Source organism: Enoplosus armatus, chromosome 16, assembly GCF_043641665.1.
Source record: "Enoplosus armatus isolate fEnoArm2 chromosome 16, fEnoArm2.hap1, whole genome shotgun sequence".
Classification (NCBI taxonomy): domain Eukaryota; kingdom Metazoa; phylum Chordata; class Actinopteri; order Centrarchiformes; family Enoplosidae; genus Enoplosus; species Enoplosus armatus.
In genome coordinates, this window is record NC_092195.1 from 12,256,932 (window position 1) to 12,277,738 (window position 20,807).

Below are 20,807 nucleotides of genomic sequence, written 5' to 3' on the forward strand. Positions count from 1 at the left end.
CCAAACAACATTGGGCAAATCCACCAATACTACCATTTCTTTTTTACACTGCAGCTCAGCAAACTTTCTGAATTTTGTAGTGAAATAAACCATGCATTTCCTGCAAAATACAAAACATTAAAAACACACACACACAAGAAACTTCTTTCCCTGAGATAATAACATTTGTCTGCTGTATGCTCTTATTTGTACGCCACATTGCTCAATTGGAAAATTTCTTCCTGATAGCAGCTGTTGACTTGACACGTTACCCAGCCAGTGTTTATCTAGCAGAGGAAACACTGCCACCCTGTGGTTCACCGGAGGGTAGCTTTGTCATACACCCATCACGTATCATGTCCCTGCCATCACGGAGAAATATCTACAGTAAAACTTCATCCTTTAGGTTATGATGCGTTGTTAAATGTATGTCAGATTTCCTCGAGGCTTCTTGATATTTATCAGTATTTGTCTTATATACATATACATGTAATTTAGACCATCAGTTTAGACCATCAGTTCTCACAGCATACTATATCTGACGATGAAGCCAACCTTAATGTTCCTTATTCCCCCTTAAATCCTCTCCTAGAAATTGTGACGTTTGGATGAAACTGTTGTATAATAGATTATATAAATGTATGTTAGCTGTATTCACTTTCAAGCATATCACTGTATCTGCATCACACATTATGTATATTGTGTGTCACATTAAAGTTTTTATGGCCACATGAACACAAAATGCTTCACTTCCATATAATTCAGCATCATATATTCTATTTCTTGAGAATCTTTGGTTCATGATTTTAACTCAGTTTAAAATAATGTTCAGCGGGGTTTTAAACAATACCTGTCCAAACAAGGTTGCTGTATGCTGATTATCTGTCTAGGGGGATCATCATATCACTGTAGGTGTCTTTATGTTTTAGACACGTTCAAACATGTCCTCAATTTAACCAAGCAGACAATCTCATGAGGCTTTTTTTCGTGAGGGAAGTAAATGGAAGACAGTAGCTGTGGCTGTAAGGCAGACGTGTCTTAGGTGGGAAGGGAAATGTGCAGCTGCTCTGTATCATTAGAAACGCTGCTTTTGACCTCTTTGTTGACCTGTAATCACTCATAAGATTCAGATGACTGATGTATTCTTTGTCCAGCACAATGAGCATCGCATTTCTCCGTCTTATGGTGTTGTTTAACAAAGGGCGTGTTACTGTGAAAGTACACCGATTATGTCATTGTTGAGTGTTTTTTTTCTGAGTAAAAAACTCAGATGAATTGCCGTAATAGCTATTATCAAATACATCATAAATACATAATGCCAGTAATGCTGTAAAAAGTGCTAAATAGTTTGAATACAATTATGTATCTATTAAATTAGATATTCAATCATATTTTTTGATTAAATCATTTAATAACCTGGAACTTTGTCAAGGACGTCATGATGGCATCTTTGAGAAAAATTGAGAAAATGTCCACTCGGCTATCATTTTGATATTTTCATAATATAGACTTTATAGCTGAAATAATTTGTGGATTAATTGATTGACTGATAATTAATGTGACTATTTTGATTGGCGATAAATCATTTAACTATTTGTAAACAATAATGCCCCAAATTCACTGGGTCAAGCTTCTCAAATGTGAATAGTTGCATGTTTTCTTTCTAGTTCTCTGTGATATTGAACTGAATGACTTGGGTTTTGGACTTATGGTCGGACAACACAAGCAATTTCAATATGTCACCTTGGGCTTTGCAAAATCATTCTTATTATTTTCTGACATTTTATGAACCGAATTATTGATAATTAAACAAACAAAAAAAGATAACTATCAGCATAGTGGTAGTCCTAATAGATTTTACTTATAATTTTAATATGAACAACAACGCCTAAAAGCTGCAAATTGTAAAATGAAACCTGAACATCATATCAAATACAGTCAAATTGATTAATACACAAGAACAAGAATTGTAAATGAGTGTAAAACAGATGTTTATTTGTAATACATCAAACAAGTTTTTACACATTTACTGGGTGAAATTATACACATTTATTCTCAAAATGGGTGCTTGAGATTGAGTGATGTAGTTGTTTGACATCTCGTGCGTTCACTGAATATCTTTGCTGCGTTTGGTTTGACAGCTACCGGAGGACCTCTGTCGGCGCATGCGTACATGTCAGTTGTTCAGATGTCAACTGCACCAGAGAGATATCGGACAAACACCTAGCGAGAGCTCGTTAGCGTCGGGAAGTAATAATTCCTTGACCAAAAGCTTCTCTAGCCTGAATAAAGTAATGAGGTAGATAGTGGGACAACTAATTACACTTATCTTGATTAAAATAGACTGGCACTGCCACCGTGAAAATGGACCAGGAGTTTGAAGACATAGATTCAGAGGGCCGGTGGCAAAAACTGTACCTAGTAAGTCTGTTAGCATAGCTAGCACAAAGCTAACATAAATAGTCAGTACTTCAAGCGCGCATTTAATTTAGCAAGCTAACAGTTCGGCTAGCTCATCAAGTGTCCGATATGTAGCCTGTTATTCATCGACAATTAACTTCACGAGTTTGGTTTGGCTTGTTCTATGTTGTTTTCAGCTTGGTTATAGACACTTCAACACTTTAATATGGTAACATAAATGTTACCGTAAGCTTAGTCGGTGTCATACGCTTGTGCATGTGGTTGAAGCTCACTGTGATTAGCTACATTATGTAGCTATTCATTCATTTTACTTTTATACTTCACTCTACATCTTTCTGATGTCTTCAGGAAATCAGGAATCAGTCCCACGAGTGCTCCTACAAAGTGGCAAAGCATCCAGAGAATCGCAACCGAAATAGATACAGAGATGTCAGTCCATGTAAGTAAACATTTGTGGAAAGTCTAAACTGTTTACAGTGTGACGTTTCTCTAAACCTCTAATAATGATAAAAATAATTTTAATAACAACGATAATTTTGCCTGCAGTTGATCACAGTCGGGTGAAGCTGGAGAACACAGACAATGACTACATCAATGCAAGTCTGGTAGTCATGGAGGAAGCCCAGAGAAGTTACATATTGACTCAGGCAAGTCCCCAGACTTTTTATTCCAGTAATAACAATCATGTCTATCTGCTTATTAGCTGTCAGATTAATTGATTAATCGTTGGTCTATAAAATATCGTTTTATCTTGTAACATATTAACAGTATACCACTGAAAATCCTTGCGACCCCCTTATTGTAAGCAGCAGTTCGGTTCCCCTCATTGAAGTCAGTTAGTTAGTCTTATCAGAAAAAAGCAGTCAAAGCAGATTGGCAGTTTCGTTCTCCAGACTGCATGTTGAATTATGTGTGTATATGTTAAGTTACTGAGCGTGCTTGATGATAAGGAGTGCTTGTTTGGTTTACATTAATCATGTAGTGATGAGTAAAGTCTCTGCATCACTGCATGATGTTAACTGTAGTTAGGAGGGTGTGTTGTTTTGAGACATATTGTGTAGGTTTATTTATGTGGCTATGTTGCTACAGTGTAAAGTAGAGCTGGTTAATATGTGCTCTTTCTGATGCAGTATCTTTGAAACGTTTAGTAATTAGTGAGTAGTAGTAGAGTATTTCAATTGAAAAACAGAACAATTTTATATACATACGAGCACAGAAAATAATGTAATGAATGTTATATATTTATTTAATAGAAATACTTCTGTAGAGGTCATACAGTATTTTGTACCTAAGCTTTTTTAATTTTTATAATTATTTACTTCATTAATTTATATACAGTTACTTGTAAAATTGCTAAGTACGACCAAATGGAGAATGAAAAATGATAATATCACCAGGTGTATTTCGAACTTCAGACAGTTAGACTTGCTTTATTTTTATCATTTGTTTCTGTATGTAAAAGACAAGACAAAAACAAAGAGCTTTGACCTTTTTCAAGGTGGTAGATAATTGAGTGATACTTTCTTGTTTGAAAACTAAGATTAACCAACATGAATGTGTCATATGTTTTGTAACCCTTGCTGACAGACAGTGTTGTTTCTGTATAGGCATGCACATAACAGAACAGTAGCCTAGAGATGAGTTTTAACATACATAGCAGGGAGTAAAGTTATTAAAATGTGTCAGAGGTCTCTATTCTGACCTCTAATGGCAAAGAAAAACACCTCCAGGTGTCTGTCTCAGAATGACCATTGTTGTATGCTTTTCCACTTAGCTGGTTACCTCATGACCAAAAGAAGAACCCAAGTCTTGGCTGATCCCAGTCAGCTGTTTGGTATTGACGTTTGCTTGTGGGATCATAAATGTTTTGCCACTCCTCATTGTTAGTTTACTGCTATCTAAAAATATGTTTTGCATTTGTAACACCACCAGTCCTATTGGCAGTTGAGTTGAAATCATTTCCTTGCTTAATTTTATCTGTGAGTTTTGTACAATGTTTGCATTTTTCAGTCTTTACTATGGAAAGCAGACATAACCCCACTGCACTGAGGCTTTCTTCTGTAAACATGGAGAGAAGATAATTGTTTAAATGTTAGTTTTGAAGCAGTGAAATTCTGGTCGTGACAGTGTTTTATTCAAGGTGACACTAATTGTTTGGCTTTTCATGAGTGTTGCTGGGTGAAACTTCCTCAACTCTCCAGCTTCTTGTTGCTTACTATGATTGTTGGGGGCCAACAGGAGTGTCCCCACCCCACACAACTTTGAATATTCTCATGTGTTCAGGAAATGAAAGAGCAAATAACCACCAGAAATCACCAAATTAAATTGCTCACGGTGCACTGAATACTGATTCAGTAATTTGAAGCCACAGAGAGATTGCTCAATTCAACATGACAAGACTAAAATATCAAGTTTCTTACGGTAATTCAGGAAGCAAGAAGGCAGACATTTTTGGGATGTTATCAAGCAAAAATATGTCAATATTTTGCGAAATGCTTTGCACTGGATTTGTGTCACAACATGTTTGGTGGCATTTTCAATTCTTTTCAAAGTCTGTGTGTGTTCTATTGAGATTGTACCATTTGTCTGTGGTTTGTTTTGGCATTATAATGTACTGTAACACTCTTCAGAGATGGTCTGAAATTAACTACCTATCAGGTTTCTTGTTGCAAAACGAAAAATACAAGAAGAAAATGTTTAACAAAAACGAAAAAATGGAGATAATGTTTGCTTCTGTCTAATGAATTTTGGGTATCCTCAAATAGTGGAGCCATAAGCCAAATTACTGCAGTTTCTTCTGCTGTTCTTTCACAGTCCTTTAGTTATTTGCATCCTAATTTACGTGGTTTTCTTTTATTCTTGTTACTGACACATTTTATTGTATTTGCACCTGACAAAAAAGTAAGCAAAGCAAAGCAAAGCCTTGCTGACAGTTTCCTCAACACCATCCATGCCTTTGTGTATGTTATTTATTCTGTATTATTTGAGAGACATTTGACATTTAAAAATATTGCTTCTTACAGAGTGCAGTTTTCTCAACTCAACCACAACGTAACCTTTAGTAGTCTTGACCTTTTAAGTAAATTCTTGTTATCAATCTGCAAATCTTGTTTGAACAGTTATCACATTGATAAAGAAAACCCTCAGCCGGTTGCTTAGTTAATGTATTCAGTTGATCTACAGTAATGTTATTGTTCGTCTGAAAGATTACACACATTTCCATTGTAAATGACTTCCCACTGTCCCTCTGGACTCCTGCCATGTAACTGATCAAAGTGTGTTTGTGTGTGTGTGTGTGTGCTTGTTGTCCACAGGGGCCCCTCAGGAACACCTGTGGCCACTTTTGGCTCATGATCTGGGAGCAGAAGACCAAGGCGGTCATCATGCTCAACAGGGTCATCGAGAAAGGCTCGGTAAGTACACAATGATGAAAAGACATCATCTTGTCTGGTTTGACATATGCCATTTGTCTTGTGCGTACATAAACCACACACAGACTGAAGAAATACTGAACAGACCACAGAAAGACAACAACAACACACTCACACAAAGTTTGCAGCCTGCTGGCAGTGTGAACCGATTAATGTTAGATTTCTGTTGAAATGCTCCGTCTCCTGTCAGCAGGCTAACTGGAATTCAGTGTTTTGACAGCGTATTCACAGATGTATATGAGGAACTGGGATGCAGCCCAACCTCTGTACTCTTTTAAATCCAGTGATCCTGCAATGTGCCGATTAAACTCACACACACACACACACACACACACACACACACACACACACAAACAGTCTCTCTCACGCAGAGCAGCTGTGATCTCTCTCTGTTTCTCAGTAAAGCAGCTGGAGTGGATCTCGCTCAGTCATGAGAGTCATTCACTGACTGTTTTCTTGGAAATAGAAGATAAAGAGCACCTAGTCCACAGATATTATTAACCTCACAAGGATCTTTTATGTAGGCCAGCTCTCCAATCCTGCACAGGGAAGGTTGCATAATTGACTTATCCTCAAAGTTCTGCCCATTGTCTATCCACTAAGAAAATACTGTACAATGAAGTATTGGTGGTAGACATAACCTAAGTATTTGTACACAGTGCACAGTATTTGACCGAAGTTATGATGGATAAAAATATCGTTAACATTATAGTACTTGAAGTGCACTAAGAAATCAGGAATTGTTGGAATTGAGCCAGGCTTCTCATCTCAACTTTCTCTGTGTTAGATTTGATTGTTTACACTACTGGTTTATAATAATAATAATAATAATAATAATAATAACAATAAGAATAAGCTTAATTTATATAGCACGTTTCATACAAGAAATGCATCTTGAAGCGCTTTATAAAACAGAAAATAAAAAAAACTACAGTTAAAATAAAAGAAGAGGGAAGTAAAATAATATATAAATAAACATAAGTTTTAAAAAGTTTGGTGTGTATTTCTATGTGTATTTTGGGATTTAATCTCTTAAGTGACTGTGTCATGTGAGGACTGCAGTCACAAATGGAAAATACCCAGAAGTAATAAATGAGGAAAACTGTTAATACAATCTGGACTAATACAAGTTTTTAATCACTGTTTTGAGTTTTGGGTACTTTGTTTAATTTTTATTAGTTCAATGTGACATAACACAAAAGGTGACCTAAATTACACAGACAGAGGTGCAAATAAGTATACAGACAACGAGGCTGTGATAGAATATTTTTGACGTCACAAACGTTGGTACAGATGTATAACTGTTTATGTTAATGAGAGAGCAACATATTGATGTTTTTGTATTTGTATATATGTTTCTGTGCATGTGTGAAGGTGTATTATGTGTGACATGTAATGTAAGTGTGAGTGTGAGCAGGTATGTGTATGGAGAGAGAGAAGACAAAGAAAAGAATCCTTCCCTCTCCTGTTAGTCGTCAGCTGCTTCACCTCATGGCCAACCTGACCACTCAGCTAGCGTCTGCTTTTCAGGTGTATTTCTTTGTCAGATATTTAACTCATTTGGTATCTCTTACCAGGTTTGTCTTCTTTCTCCTTCTGTGACAGGAAAAATGTGCCCAGTACTGGCCCACAGCTGAGGAGAGGGAGATGGCCTTCAGAGACACGCGTTTCTTGGTCACGCTGTTGTCAGAAGACACCAAGTCTTACTACACCACCCGAGTGTTGGAGCTGCAGAATATTAGCGTAGGCCTGAGTATTTCTTAGCACAAGGGGTATTTCCAGTAAAAGGTGGTAAAGCAGAACTGAAATGGTTCAGGGGTGTCACACCAAGACATGGACCTGTGTGGTCCGAGGCTTTTTAGAACTGAAAACAATCTTGTTCATTAATAAGACTCGTTGTTGCCTTAGTAATGAACTCTCAGACTTTCAGACAGATTTAACAGATTTTTACCAGAGTTTTATGTTATCACATATCCAGAGTTTATGTAGCATGTAGGTGTGAAGAAAATGCAAATAAGCTGCAGATTATGCAGCAGAGCAATTTAAGTATTTGAAATACAATGTCTCCGCTGCAAATTGCATTTTTAAAATCTGACTTTAATGTTTAGAATTTTTGTAATCCATCGTTTGCCTGCCGAAGTGATCACAAGAAAAATAAGCCTGAGATATAAGTACACACACGTCTTTGTTTGCTGTTTTGGTGGGTCAAGTTTTCAGAACCTGGTTTATTGCATGAATTGAAACTGAAACAGTTGGAAGTGTTTGCTTTGTTCAGCTGTCAAACACCACTGAAATAAGTCACATCAGCACTGACAGGCTCACGGCAAATAAATAGTATAATAATTAATGATGATAAATAATAAAAAGTTTTGCACCTGCTGATGAGGCCTCTGTTTGTCTGCTCTCATAGACGGGGGAGAAGCGAGAGATCTACCACTTTCATTACACCACGTGGCCTGATTTTGGTGTCCCAGAGTCCCCGGCATCCTTCCTAAACTTCCTCTTCAAAGTGCGGGAGTCGGGAGCGTTGGGCGTGGATCACGGGCCGGCTGTGGTGCACTGCAGCGCTGGAATCGGACGCTCAGGGACGTTTTCATTGGTCGACACTTGTGTGGTCCTGGTAAGTCCTGCCTCTTTGTTCTATGTGAGTGGTTTTACTAAATATTCACACGGCCAGAATCTAGATGAATTTGGTTTATAGGTTTTCTAGATCAGTCACATTTTGTATGAACACAAAAACGGTCTTAAAAAAATATATTTTGAACACCAAATGGAAAAAATACTCGTGTAAAGATTTGATTTCTAATTTAGACATTTGTGTGTGTAAAAGCCAATACTGACCCATTTTATTGTGTTAAGTGTTGCCATGTTTACCGGGGAGCACATATACATACTAAAGTGTATATATTTACATCAAAGAAATAGTCCATAGTCAGTTTCCTGATTGAAGCCTCTGACTGAAATTAAAAATAACTTGAAGGCTGATTAAAGTATTTTGAATAAAAGTTTAAATAAACCTATTTTCTGAATGATACCTGGTTCAGAACTTTTATGTGGTTGTGTACAACATGCAGCTGAAATGCAATGTTGGCAACCCATGGCATCCTGGGAAACACATACAAACATGATGATGATAATAATAATAATAAACTTTATTCATACAGAAAAGTTACACAGTGCTGTACGTGGTTGAACCAGGATTAAAACAGGACTGCAATGATGTCGATAAGATCAGACAATTAAAATAATACAAAAATAAGATGGAATAAAGTACCCATCAATAATTTAAGATAAAAACAATAATAATACTAAAATGTATAAGACATGTTGGAAATAAAACGTTATGCTAGCATTAAAAAAAGCTTTTTGTAAAAGATGCGTTTAATGGTGGTTGATGTAGAAGTAGATAAGCCAGGTCTAAGATAAATAGGATAATAAAAATGTCAATTACAGCCAAAACTGCCGCACTATACTCACTGTCACAGACTGCCGATGTGTAACAGTGTAAGAATGTGTGAGGCCTAAATTTTCCTTCAACACACAACCAACAAATGAGTCACTAGGTATCGAGAGAATAGTGGGTTCATCCTGGTTAGCTGAGCTAATTTACAATCCCATCCTGTCCAGATGGACAAGAGGAAAGACCCGTCATCAGTGGACATAAAAAGCATCCTGTTGGACATGAGGAAGTACCGCATGGGCCTGATCCAGACCCCGGACCAGCTGCGCTTCTCCTACATGGCTGTCCTCGAAGGAGCCAAGTACATCATGGGAGACTCCTCTGTACAGGTACGTGCACCACACACATCATGACCAGCTCTGTCACTCATTCTGACACACTCTCTCCCTCAGGGATTTACATTATAAGCACCTTCTCCTCTCCGTTTTATCTCTGTATCTGGTGTTTGCTTGTAAACCCAGAGACTCCATTTCATCCTGTTCTCCTGGTGGGAGTTGTTTCTTGTGAAAAGGATTAAGGGCCTGTGTCCACATAGCATTTTTTTCTGGCAGAAAAGCGCTGGCAGGGCACTGGGAACACTGGGGTGAAGCACTTGTGCAGTGCGGCTTTTCTGTCTCTGTCTCTCCAGCGCCTTTCTGAAAAGTTCAGAGATTTTCAACTTGAAATGGCTGCACAAAAAAGGCGAAGCACTCTGAAAAAAACACTATGTGGACACAGGCCCTAAGATTTAACAAAGTGATAAATGGTGTTGTGTTTCAGTGGATTCCAGTTTGTGATGACAGCCTAAATGTGTGATGCCAGGAGAGAGATGATGAACATTTTAAGACACTTAAGATAATCTGTGTTTGGGAATCATTGCCAAGAGCAACTTTTAAACATCCCTCAGCTACTCACAGGTTTTGTGGAACTGCAAAACTGTTACACGATAGTGTTGTAATAAGTTTAATATCCAACTAGAATAAATATGTCATAAATATTATATTTATTCTCTTATTTCACTTTATTTATATGGATCAAGCACAGACTGTATTATGTCAGTTTGTGAGTTTCTCTAGGCCTCCGTTCAATTGGGAATTTGGCTGTAGAGAAAAACACTGCAGTATGGCAGTGGGCCAGCCTGGTGATTGCTATTTGTTTATCTTATACTCCACAGTTATTCAGCCTGTGTGTGTGTTGAACCCACATAATGCAAAATAAGGGCAATAAACGTTTGTCAGCAAGAAAGCCACAGTGTGAACAGTGTGAAAATAGAAATATATTCCAACCTACAGCGTTATTTACAAGATAGTATCATGCCAAGTTTCCATTGAACTTATTAGCTTGAGTTGATTTGCATCAGGAAATGCAAAAAAAGTACTGTTGATCCACTACATTAATTTACTGGCAGGAGGTGGATGAAACAAGGCTTCTGTAGATCTCCCGACTTATCACCAGATCTAACCAGGCCTCCAGTCATCTTCGTGATAATATGGCTGAAAGAACCAAACACTTCTGAGCATCACAATAGAATGTTTCTTAGCCCTACCTGTGATTATGAGGTGTATTAGTACGAGAAGTAGCTAGGTTTTACACTATGAAACATTAATGAAGATTGTGAAGGGTGCTAAATGGTAGACAGAGAAACAAACAAATGTACATTTACATTGCATCCTACTTGAACCTCTGATAGAAACTGCTGTCTAATTGATGCAGTCCAAGAGGTTAAAAACTGATGTGAAAATTGTGTTTCACCCACTAGTCTCTGCAAACCGCAGTCATTTTCTTTCATACGTTACACACGGCCCTTACCTTTTAACACATCCTGATAAAACCACGGTCACTCTTCTCGCCTGTGAGGCTGAAACTTTGAGACTGAAACTGAATTTCTTTCATATTCTCTTTTTCTCAGCCTCGCTCCTCCTTTGGGGCGGCACTCATAGGAGAATGATTTTTCTTGGCTTCTGATATTCTTGGCTTTTGTCAAGAAGGTCAGAAGTGAATAACTGAGTATCAAACTTCAGCATTTTGTTCAAGCCGATGTCCTGAATACTTGACAGAGCAGTGATTGTTGTTAGAAGCTACATTTTTTGTTGCAAACAGGCCACCAAACTTGAAAGTAAACTATCTTCCTCTCCTCTCTGTCTTTACTGTTCTTCTCCCCGTTTAGAACCGGTGGCGCGAGTTGTCCAGGGAAGATCAGGAGCCAACACCGGAGTCTCCCCCCTCAACTCAGCCTCAGGCCAGGTGTCCGACAGAGCGATGCAACGGCAGCCAACGGGGAGGTCAGCTGGAGGAGGGAGGAGACTACAGACAGGATGGAAAAGTACCTGCGCAGTCTCCCTGCAAGGAACAGGAGCTGGACGGCAGCACAACACAGTTAGTACACTCCACCAGTTGTTGGCCTTATTGTTTCAAACAACTTGAGAAATGTCAAATGAATGCCATGAAAAGCAAAGCCAATTTGTGGAGAACATTAGTGAGCACGTCTTTGAAAGGGACAGTTCATTTTTGACAAATGGCTGTTTACACATTGTCCTCCTTTTTACGCAGCAAACGACGCAGAGAAGACAGCATCTCCAAATCAGGCACAGCCAAGACAACCCAAAGCAAGCCCAGGACAAATGACTCAGAGAAGAAGAGAAAAAGGTGATTTTATTTTTTGCACACAAAGCATCAAGTTGTTACCCTCCAGGATTATATGTCATGCACCATCACAATGCTGCTTTTGTATTCATTACTCGCTGTAGTTTATACTACCACGTGTGTGCCAAGTATTTGTTAAGAAAAGAGCCGGTGTTTAATGTTGAGATGTAAAAATCTGCAGTCTGACATCATCGTTCTGCATGCTTCCTGGTTTTCTAGTTTCCGTTAGACAGAAAGGAAAGTCTCTACAGCTCTACAGCTCTTGTGATGTAAAAGAAGAAAAAAGATATGAGTCAGTTTCAGAGGCATTTCTTTTAACTATCCAGGCAGGCTTTCCCAGGGCATGACTCAACTATAGCAGAAGTTAGACTTCATGCAGAGCTAAGGTTTCATTTTCTCTCTATTTCTAATTTTCTCTATCCCTTTCTGTCTCTCTCAACTGTCTCAGTCATTTAGTGTGAAGCCAACAGTCTAGCTAACTGACATCTACTTCACGTTCTCATAAAGGCGGGACAGTTAGACCTGATCAAGCACTTTTATTCTGATGACTGCGCACCTCCAAAAAAAAAACAAAAAAAAAACAAACGGCTCACCAAGTCATTTCTGAGAAGTCTTCCTTTGTTGTGTGACATGTCAGTGTTGTTCCAGTAATTCAGCCCAAACTGCACCATTTCTGACAAGCTCTTACTCTGCTGTTGTGGTTCTTCTCGGACAGTTTGGGCTGCATTTGCTGCACATGACAAGAGCTGGCCTGTCCAGTGGGGGGAAGTGTATCTTTACCCCCCTCTGCGACAGCGGCAACATCCACGAAGAGCACATTTAGAGGACGAAGTTTACCCACAGCTTTTAAAAAGAACGCCCACTCTTGTACATGGAGGTGTGTGTGTGTGTGTACTTGGTGTCTGCTGTGTTTTTCTTTCTACTGAGGTTTTGTTTTTTGTTTTCATGATTTGCTTGGCTCCTGTGGTTTGGACTTGTGTTAATTTTGGCTGCACTCTAGCACGGTGTGTGTTTGTGTGTGTTTGTGGTTTATGGTCGTTGAAGCTCTGAAATGTCAGGTTGAGTTGGAATAATGCAAGGTGCTAATTTACACCGAGCATCATAGATTCAAATTTGGTGGCATCTTTTTTTATCTGTATTCCGTCATCGACCGAGCCAGTTTAAAGCATGATTATAATCAACAACCACTAAAGTTCACTAAACCACTGCTTTGCACATAAAGGTGTTATTAATTTGTTGGCTAGAGAATGTAGAATTATTGATGGTCCCTTGACAATCATAGTGTTTAAGTAATTGAATAAAGAGTAAATTCTTGTTCTGGTTGAGTTTCTTCAGGACCTTAGCAAGGCAGCGTTCCTAATTGGTTTGTGGGTTTTAAACTGCGTCAGTGTGATTTGGCCTTGTTAAAGTTTGAATGGAAATTGTTTGAAATTCATCAGGAGTTTTATGGTCAGGGTCTTCGAGGGCCTTTGTTGATTTAATAGGCCAGATGACCATTGAACAATCAAAACTTTGTGTTGTCTTTTGCTTCAGTTTTTCAAGCTAGATATGTGGGGCTGCAACCAACAATGGTTTTCATTGATTTATCTGTCAATTAATCAATTTGGTCTGGAAGTAGTAAAAAATGCCTTCACCTTTATATTCCTCCTGTAAAACATGTTATTTTTACAAGTTAAATTTATACTGATGTCAGTAGGCTTTAGCAGCAAAAGGCTCAGGACAGTATAAATACGATTTCTAAAGCCAAACAGCTGGGCAGCATCAGCCACGCTGGATTTAGCAGATTTACATGTGGACATAACCTCTTTTCCCTGGCTGATGCACTGGCAGCACTCTCAAGTTCAGAGAGCCCAAGATTACATCTTTGAAAGCCTTTTTTTTTTTTGTCCAACCAACAGACCAAAACAGAAAAAAGAAAACGAACCAGAGAATATTTGGCATTTTGCTTGATAACTGACATAAATGATTAATCGGTGATTAAAGTTGTTGCTGATCAATTAATCAGCTCTACTCTTATCTTCAAAACCCTTCTACATCATACAAGGGTGTGTCTTAGTTTAGCTCACAGATAATCAAATCTAATTATGTGTTCTCATGCTCTGCAGTAACTAAATGTTATTAAATTTACAGCTAAGAGCATCTGAGCACAGTGTGACTTGTTGCTTATTAAACATAATGGCTGCTTTGCATTGATAATCAATCTAACGTTGGTATGATCAAAGTGATCCAAGACTGTGTCGTGCCACAGCTCCTGCTAACAGTTGAGCAAACCTTCCTTTTAGTTTTACCTTGTAAACTTAACCAAGCTGAAGACACTAACTTGATTTTGTGGCACGAGTTCCTTTGATCACTCTTGAGCTTCACCGACACTGGTAGAAAATAGTTTGTTGAGTTCAACCTCTTTTAAATACTCTGTGTCTTTGTGACAGGACGAAAACCAGCGACTGCTAACCACCTCCACCTGCGGCCACGCACCGACAGCTCTGGCAGCAAAGCCAACATCGGCAGGGAACTCCAGCTCTCTCCCAACCTCTGTGTCTTTCTTCCTGGACTCCAAACCACTCTTCCTCACCTCCACCTCAACAGCCAGCTCTCCTCCTTTTTTTTGTGTCCCAGCCCAGTAGCATTATTAAGCCACCGCACACCTCCCTCTTCTTACTCCCGTTAGCAGCATGTCACTCCTACATCCGCCTCAGTCCTCCACCCATGTCTCCTCATCCTCTCTAAACTGTTTACAGCAGACACTTCGACATTCTTTGAAGAGAGCACATGTTGAAAGAGAAACACACCAGCGCTTCATCCCCTGGTCACACCTCAACCACAGCCTGCGCTGCTTCTGGAGTCAGAAAATCGTTTGTTTTTGCTTTAATATTATTATTTGCAGCTTTGTCATTCTATTATGCTTCTTTGCGTTTATGAAATTAAGACTAATAATAGGGGCTATGCATTGCCGATTTGTAATGCTGTTCATATGTGTATTTTTAGAAAACCTTTTTTTCAGAGGGGAAAATAAAAATGTTCTATTTTTTATAAGAGATTACTTGAAGTTTTTCACGGTGATGGGGGGTTGGTTAAATGAAAAGCACTGCCTCCTCCCACATGAGAAATTCAGTGGCATGTAATGTTTCCATGATGTACATAGTGTTCTTTTTAAAAAGATGTGTGTAAAAAGACATATTTTTGCTTGTAAAAACAAAAAAAAAACGAACGACAATGTAACAGATTTGAATACAGTAGAAAAGCTGATTTGATGACTTGTTCTCCTTTTGAAATGAATTTGTCTTAAATTTCTCTTTCTCTTAGAGTGTAATCTACAAATAAAACTGGTATTATCTAGTTTACTTAACAACCTGTCTTTGCTCTTCTCTGGTTAAGTCAACACAAACCTGGTAGATGATAAGTCATAAGCAGCACTTCTATTGCACACAGAGGATGGAGCTAAAGCCTGCAGCTGGTTAGCTTAGCTTAGCTTTTCATAAAGACTATAAACAACTAGCCTGGCTATGTCTGAACAAAATCTGTCTGCCATCACCTCTAAAGCTCACCTTTCGTTTGTTTAATCCGTACAAAAGCCATGGTGTAGAAACGACAAGTTGCAGTTTTATGGATGGTTAAATATGTGGCAGATTATTTCTTGGCCAGGCTTTCTTAGCTAAGAAATAGTCCAGCACATAACCATCCACAAAACAGCAAGTTTTTACACCCTGGTTTTTGGACAGATTTAACAAACAAGATATAACGTGTTAATTAGTGAGCTTTAGAGATGGGCACATTTTGTTTTCTTTGGACAGAGCCAGGCTAGCTGTTTTCTAGTCTTATGCTAAGCTAAGGCATACAGCATGAATTCTGAGGCTCATGGACAATTACTGTTATTTGATATTAATAACATAAAAATTAGGTTAAAATGACTTAAATCATCCCAACTAGCAAATATTTGTTAATGGCTTTATTAATAATATTAGTGTGAATTAACTTTTAGGGCCAGCAGTATTTTTCAAATGATAGGTGTGTCTTTTTCAGAGCCAAACCTTCATTTTATGGTTTTCCCTCTTAAAATGCAGTCAGGACATGCCTTTCCCACAACCAGTCTACTCAGAAACCCAAAACAATGACACAGACAGAAAGGGAAACCACAAACTTTATAAGACACAGTATGAATCAGAGTGCAGTCTTGGTGTTGCCACTATGTAAGGTATTGTAACGTGTTGTAGAAAAGAGTCAAATTACAGAGAGGCGGGTCTGCCAGGAATACAGTATGGCACCTGGCCAACCACTTTCAGTTAAGCGGGGCGAAGGCAGGGTCCAGTGAGACTAACACAATCAAGGTCTTAATCATTTAATATGAATTCACTCCGGATTCTTGTAACAATCTTTTATTTGAAAAAAACAAAACATTCAAATGCTGAAATACTAGGAAATGGTTCTCCAGAAGTGCACGCTTGGGTCACGTACATGACGCATTGTTTGCACAACTTATCAAAATAAAAGGAAACCGCAACGTCCAAGAGGGGGAGGGTTCTTGTGGGGTCAGTTTACAACCAGATTTTATGTCCAGACCAGGTCAATTCAACATAATAGAGTTTAAAAGTAGAAAGTGTCCTTCAGAATTATCAGCTTAGGCCACAAAAAGACGTCCTCTTAACTAACCAGATAAGTGAAGAGTTCATAATGGTCTGAAAAATGCAAAGGTGCCAAAGTTTTCGGAGCCTTGACTTTGCTGCATTACCCAGAAGCTAATTATGAATGATGCTAGAAATAGCAAAAGGTTAATATGTGTGTATCAGAACAGTGCTGGAGGGATGCCGTTGCCAAACAGAAGACTCCAGGAAGTTGGGATCTTCCATTTCTTGGGCTCTTGGCTCTGAAATGGGAATCAGATAAAACCTTAATTGGAGATGTATTATCACACATTATACTGTAATATACAGTGATTTGTACTTAATCAAACTAAACATGTTGTTCACTATGACAGAATACTTTTCTTAAGCTAGTTTCAAGTCTCTGCAAGTTTATTTTCGTACCGCACTGAAACATTTTAAGAGGCAAATGGCTCTGTAAGCTAACTGCAGTGAGGCCGTCTGCTCAAGGTTGTCACTTACGGGATTGTCCAGCAGATGGAGCCACGCGTTGAGGTGGTTGACCAGCGCGAAGGCGTCTGGGATGTTGTCGCCCTCTGAACAGAAGAGCAGCAGCACAGCGAGCGGGAGATCCTCTGCACAGCTGAACACAACATCCAGCACACATTGTCAGACACATACAAAAGAAAAAGCAAGTTTCAGTGTGCTGAAATAATTAAAAAAAAAAAAACATTGTTGTAGGCAAAGCGTGTTTCGCTGTTATCGTAGTAGATACATACAATCCTATGTAACACGACATAAAAGGTAAAAATAAAATCATCTAAATGATTAAGTAAAAGTATAATGTAAATTATGCATTTTAAAAAGTAAATTCAACTTATTTCATGAGTGCACAGTTTGTTGCTGTAATTGATTAATTATGCAGAACCATGATTCATGATGCATAGACAGAGGGCAGTTACAACTCTATTTCTAACTTCTTAAACTTAAACTAGATATATATAAATGATTGATTTGAACTTCTAAAATTCAACTTAAAAAACCCCCACAATATATAATTTTTTCCCGTGTTCTTTCAGATCAATCATGAGCAGTCAACAGCAGGCTGATGCAGCTCTCTCTCTCTCTCTCTCTCTCTGTACCTGTCTGTGTAGAGTCCTTTGGTTATGCCTCCTCCGGGGATGCAGAGACGTGGCTCTGTGTTGGCGTCTGTCAGTCCTGGGAAGGCTGCCACTCGCTCCATCTCCCTCCAGCCCAGCTCTTTCAGCGCGTCAACACTCACCTTCAGCAGGGACGGAGTGACCAGGTACCTCAAAGGAGTGCTGATGACAGACGTGTATTTGTTAGTAGAGATGATTGTAAAAACAGCAAAGGCAAAGAGAGGCAGTGATGATGTGAAGTACACGGTTAAGTACCCTTGCAGCTGTTGGTCGTCCCTCTGGTAGGCGTGGCTGCTGGACAGAACCACAGTCCTGGAGAACTCCCTGGCTTTGATCCAAGACACGAGCAGCTGGCGGAACTTTTTGGATTTTGTCTGAAATTAAAACTAAAGGTTAGAGCTCTAAATCCATTCAGGTCCATGGAAAGATAAAGATGTAGGTCATGCTCTCTTAAAACACACCTCAGCTAAAAATCTAGATTATACAAATAAAAAGGTAGGCCTCAAACTAAACTAAACACTCCTTTGGGTTGTTGATTAATGAAACTAGAAAAGCAGCATCTTTTTTCATGTCAAAACACTTAAAACATAAATTAAATAATAAAAAAAGGTATAAAGAATCAATTCATGCAGATGCAACAGACTGTGGTTTTACCTGTATAATTGGCGCCCTGATTTGAAGAACTGCTAACTTCAGTTCTGCTGCTGTGTAAACTGTTGATGAGAAAAGGTTTAATGGAGGTTAGATTAGATTTTTGAATGATTTCCTTTCAAGTCACAGCAGCGACAAATGGATGTAGGTCTCACAATTTATTCAGTGTGCCAACACCCAGTGAGATTTTTTAAAGAAACACCATTCAGTCTTCATTTTAGTCCTTGACAGCAAATAACTTGTAGAGCCCTGACTGGACAACACAGCTGGACCCAAAGCAACTGACAGGAGACATGACCCGTTTATCGAACATTACAACAAATTTAACTTTCAGTACAGATTTTTTTACACACATGCCGGTTGGCAAACCATACTTACACAGAAAAAATACAGTAAGTAGTAGCTATATAAGCATAATCTAACAGTTAACAAAGTACCTCAAACAGGCTCTTGGTGCTGGTCTAATAAAGAAGATAATTCACAGGTGACATTTGCACATTTAAATAACCAACACACAAAGAGGTCAAGAAATCCTTTTCAGCAGTGATCAGATGGTACCTTCTGCAGGGGTGTGCAGCTTCTCAGCTTCTTCCTTGCAGGTGGCGTACGGGTTGTTCCCGGCCATGGGGATGAGACAGTCTGTGTGTAGGTAGCCCACTCTGCTCATGTGGAGGGTGGACACCATGAGGTCCACAGCCAGCTGGCCCACATTACCAACAGCCACTGCTGGCTAAGGAGGAGAATCAATGCTTTTCATTGTCTTAAATTACAGTAAACTGAATCATTTGTATGTCTGGTTGGACAGAACTCTGGGTGATGGGCATTTGTTGCTATTTATTGACGTTATACAATGAATCAATTCGTAAATCTATAATGAAAATAATCATTCATTGCAGCCCTGTATAAAATAGTTAAAAGATTAGCTCCACCTCAAGCAGTAAAAAAAACTCTCTGCTAAAATGTGGCTTACACATTTAAGCAGTAATAGTAATGTAATAATATAATATTTAACAGAATAACAGTCACAGGTGCCATGAGTACTTTTAATTGTCTTTGTAATGTAGTATTTTAGGTACATTTACTTGAGTTCCACCAATGAAAAGCTGTGATTCTGGGATGTTAACTGTAAATAAAATTGGCATAACGTGTTCTTGACTCTGTTCCCAATTAAATAACGAAAACTGTGCCCTATTTTGGGACTTGAGGTTTGTATAATATGTGTGGGGATTTCCGTTTTACGTAACTGTCAAAATATGTCCCACCTCCATCCATTCCGGTGAGACATTGAGTGTAAAATTAAACAATTAGTCAGAAGACACATGATAAACACATTATACAAGGCAGCCATGACATGAACTAACTGCTGCAGTGTATTTGCCTCTTGTCAAAGTGAAACCACAAACTTCAGATGTGTCACTCACCATGACGAGGGTGAAATCTTTGAAGCAGGGCGGTGAGTTTTGTGAAGCGATAAACATGGTGCCGTTTAGCTAGCCAAACACACAGAGCCAAACAGGTACTGGGTAAGAGATTTAAATGTAATTATGTTATAAATATTATCCACAATTACAGTCTCCCGGTAGTTTTCACTTCTATTTTCATGCCTGGTGTTGGGGACCTTCTAAGCTCTCACTCGGCGTCGATTGTTGATGATTGCGTTGCTTTAGTACCTGCTGTCAATGCCTGAATTAAAAGAATCAGGGAAGCTGTATTTTTGTAATAAATATTTAGTAAAGGTCCGTACCGACTGTCACAACCTGTGTTTATAGGTCTATATGTGTATATATTGGCTATATATTTTAAATTGTGTTTTAGGGGTTTCTATTGTAATCAGGGATATTAACGGCCAAACTGCAGCTCCGCAAAGATCCCCTGCGTTTTAGAGATCTGCAACTCCTTCTTAAAACAGTGGACACAATAATAACACTTGCAACACTGCTTCTACTACTGCTAATAATAATAATAGTAATAATAATAAAGAGATACAAAATTAAATTATTAATTATTGCTAGTCATATTTAGCCATAGCAGATAATCGTAGTAAAATTGATACAATACCATTAAAACCCAAAAGATATACATACGAATAATAAAATAATAGATTAGCTAACATATGCTGTTTGAGATGAAAGTCATAGTAAAATCCAAAATATAACTTAAAAAGAAATCAACAGTCAACAAAGGATTACGAAACACTGGTGAAACATGTGATTTGAATTGAGCAAATCACCTTGCAGTGGAAGTGCATAGAAATTAAAATTACTATGAATAATTAACATTAGTCTAGGGCCAATAATATGGATACATCTTAATATATTTAATATATGACAGCAAAATTTCTTTTCATTCTTCATTAGTTTTACCAGGAAGATGCACATTTTCAGCCCTGTTGTCTCCTCAGACTGATCACAGGAGGGGTTGTTTATTTATTCATCTAATTTAATGGTCTTTTACCAGTGTTACACTGTCATTTTTCTTGGATGAAGTTAGTGGTTAAACTCGGTAA

At 38.4% G+C, this 20,807-nt stretch overlaps 2 protein-coding genes across 2 annotated transcripts; one reads left to right on the forward strand and one right to left on the reverse strand.

Moving 5' to 3' along the window:
* The first annotated feature begins 2,214 nt into the window (after positions 1-2,214).
* Positions 2,215-15,216, forward strand: ptpn2b (protein tyrosine phosphatase non-receptor type 2b). The gene is made up of 10 exons (XM_070921566.1): positions 2,215-2,400; positions 2,749-2,839; positions 2,947-3,047; positions 5,715-5,813; positions 7,437-7,574; positions 8,242-8,451; positions 9,459-9,620; positions 11,438-11,646; positions 11,821-11,916; positions 14,343-15,216. Exons 1-10 carry the CDS (start codon positions 2,344-2,346, stop codon positions 14,362-14,364), a joined length of 1,185 nt encoding a protein of 394 aa, XP_070777667.1. The 5' UTR covers positions 2,215-2,343; the 3' UTR covers positions 14,365-15,216.
* Positions 15,217-16,033: 817 nt separating this feature from the next.
* On the reverse strand, positions 16,034-19,902 carry psmg2 (proteasome (prosome, macropain) assembly chaperone 2). The gene is made up of 7 exons (XM_070921993.1): positions 19,723-19,902; positions 18,860-19,031; positions 18,305-18,363; positions 17,906-18,024; positions 17,633-17,812; positions 17,013-17,133; positions 16,034-16,774 (listed from the first exon to the last, which is right to left on the reverse strand). Exons 1-7 carry the CDS (start codon positions 19,777-19,779, stop codon positions 16,694-16,696), a joined length of 789 nt encoding a protein of 262 aa, XP_070778094.1. The 5' UTR covers positions 19,780-19,902; the 3' UTR covers positions 16,034-16,693.
* Positions 19,903-20,807: the final 905 nt, after the last annotated feature.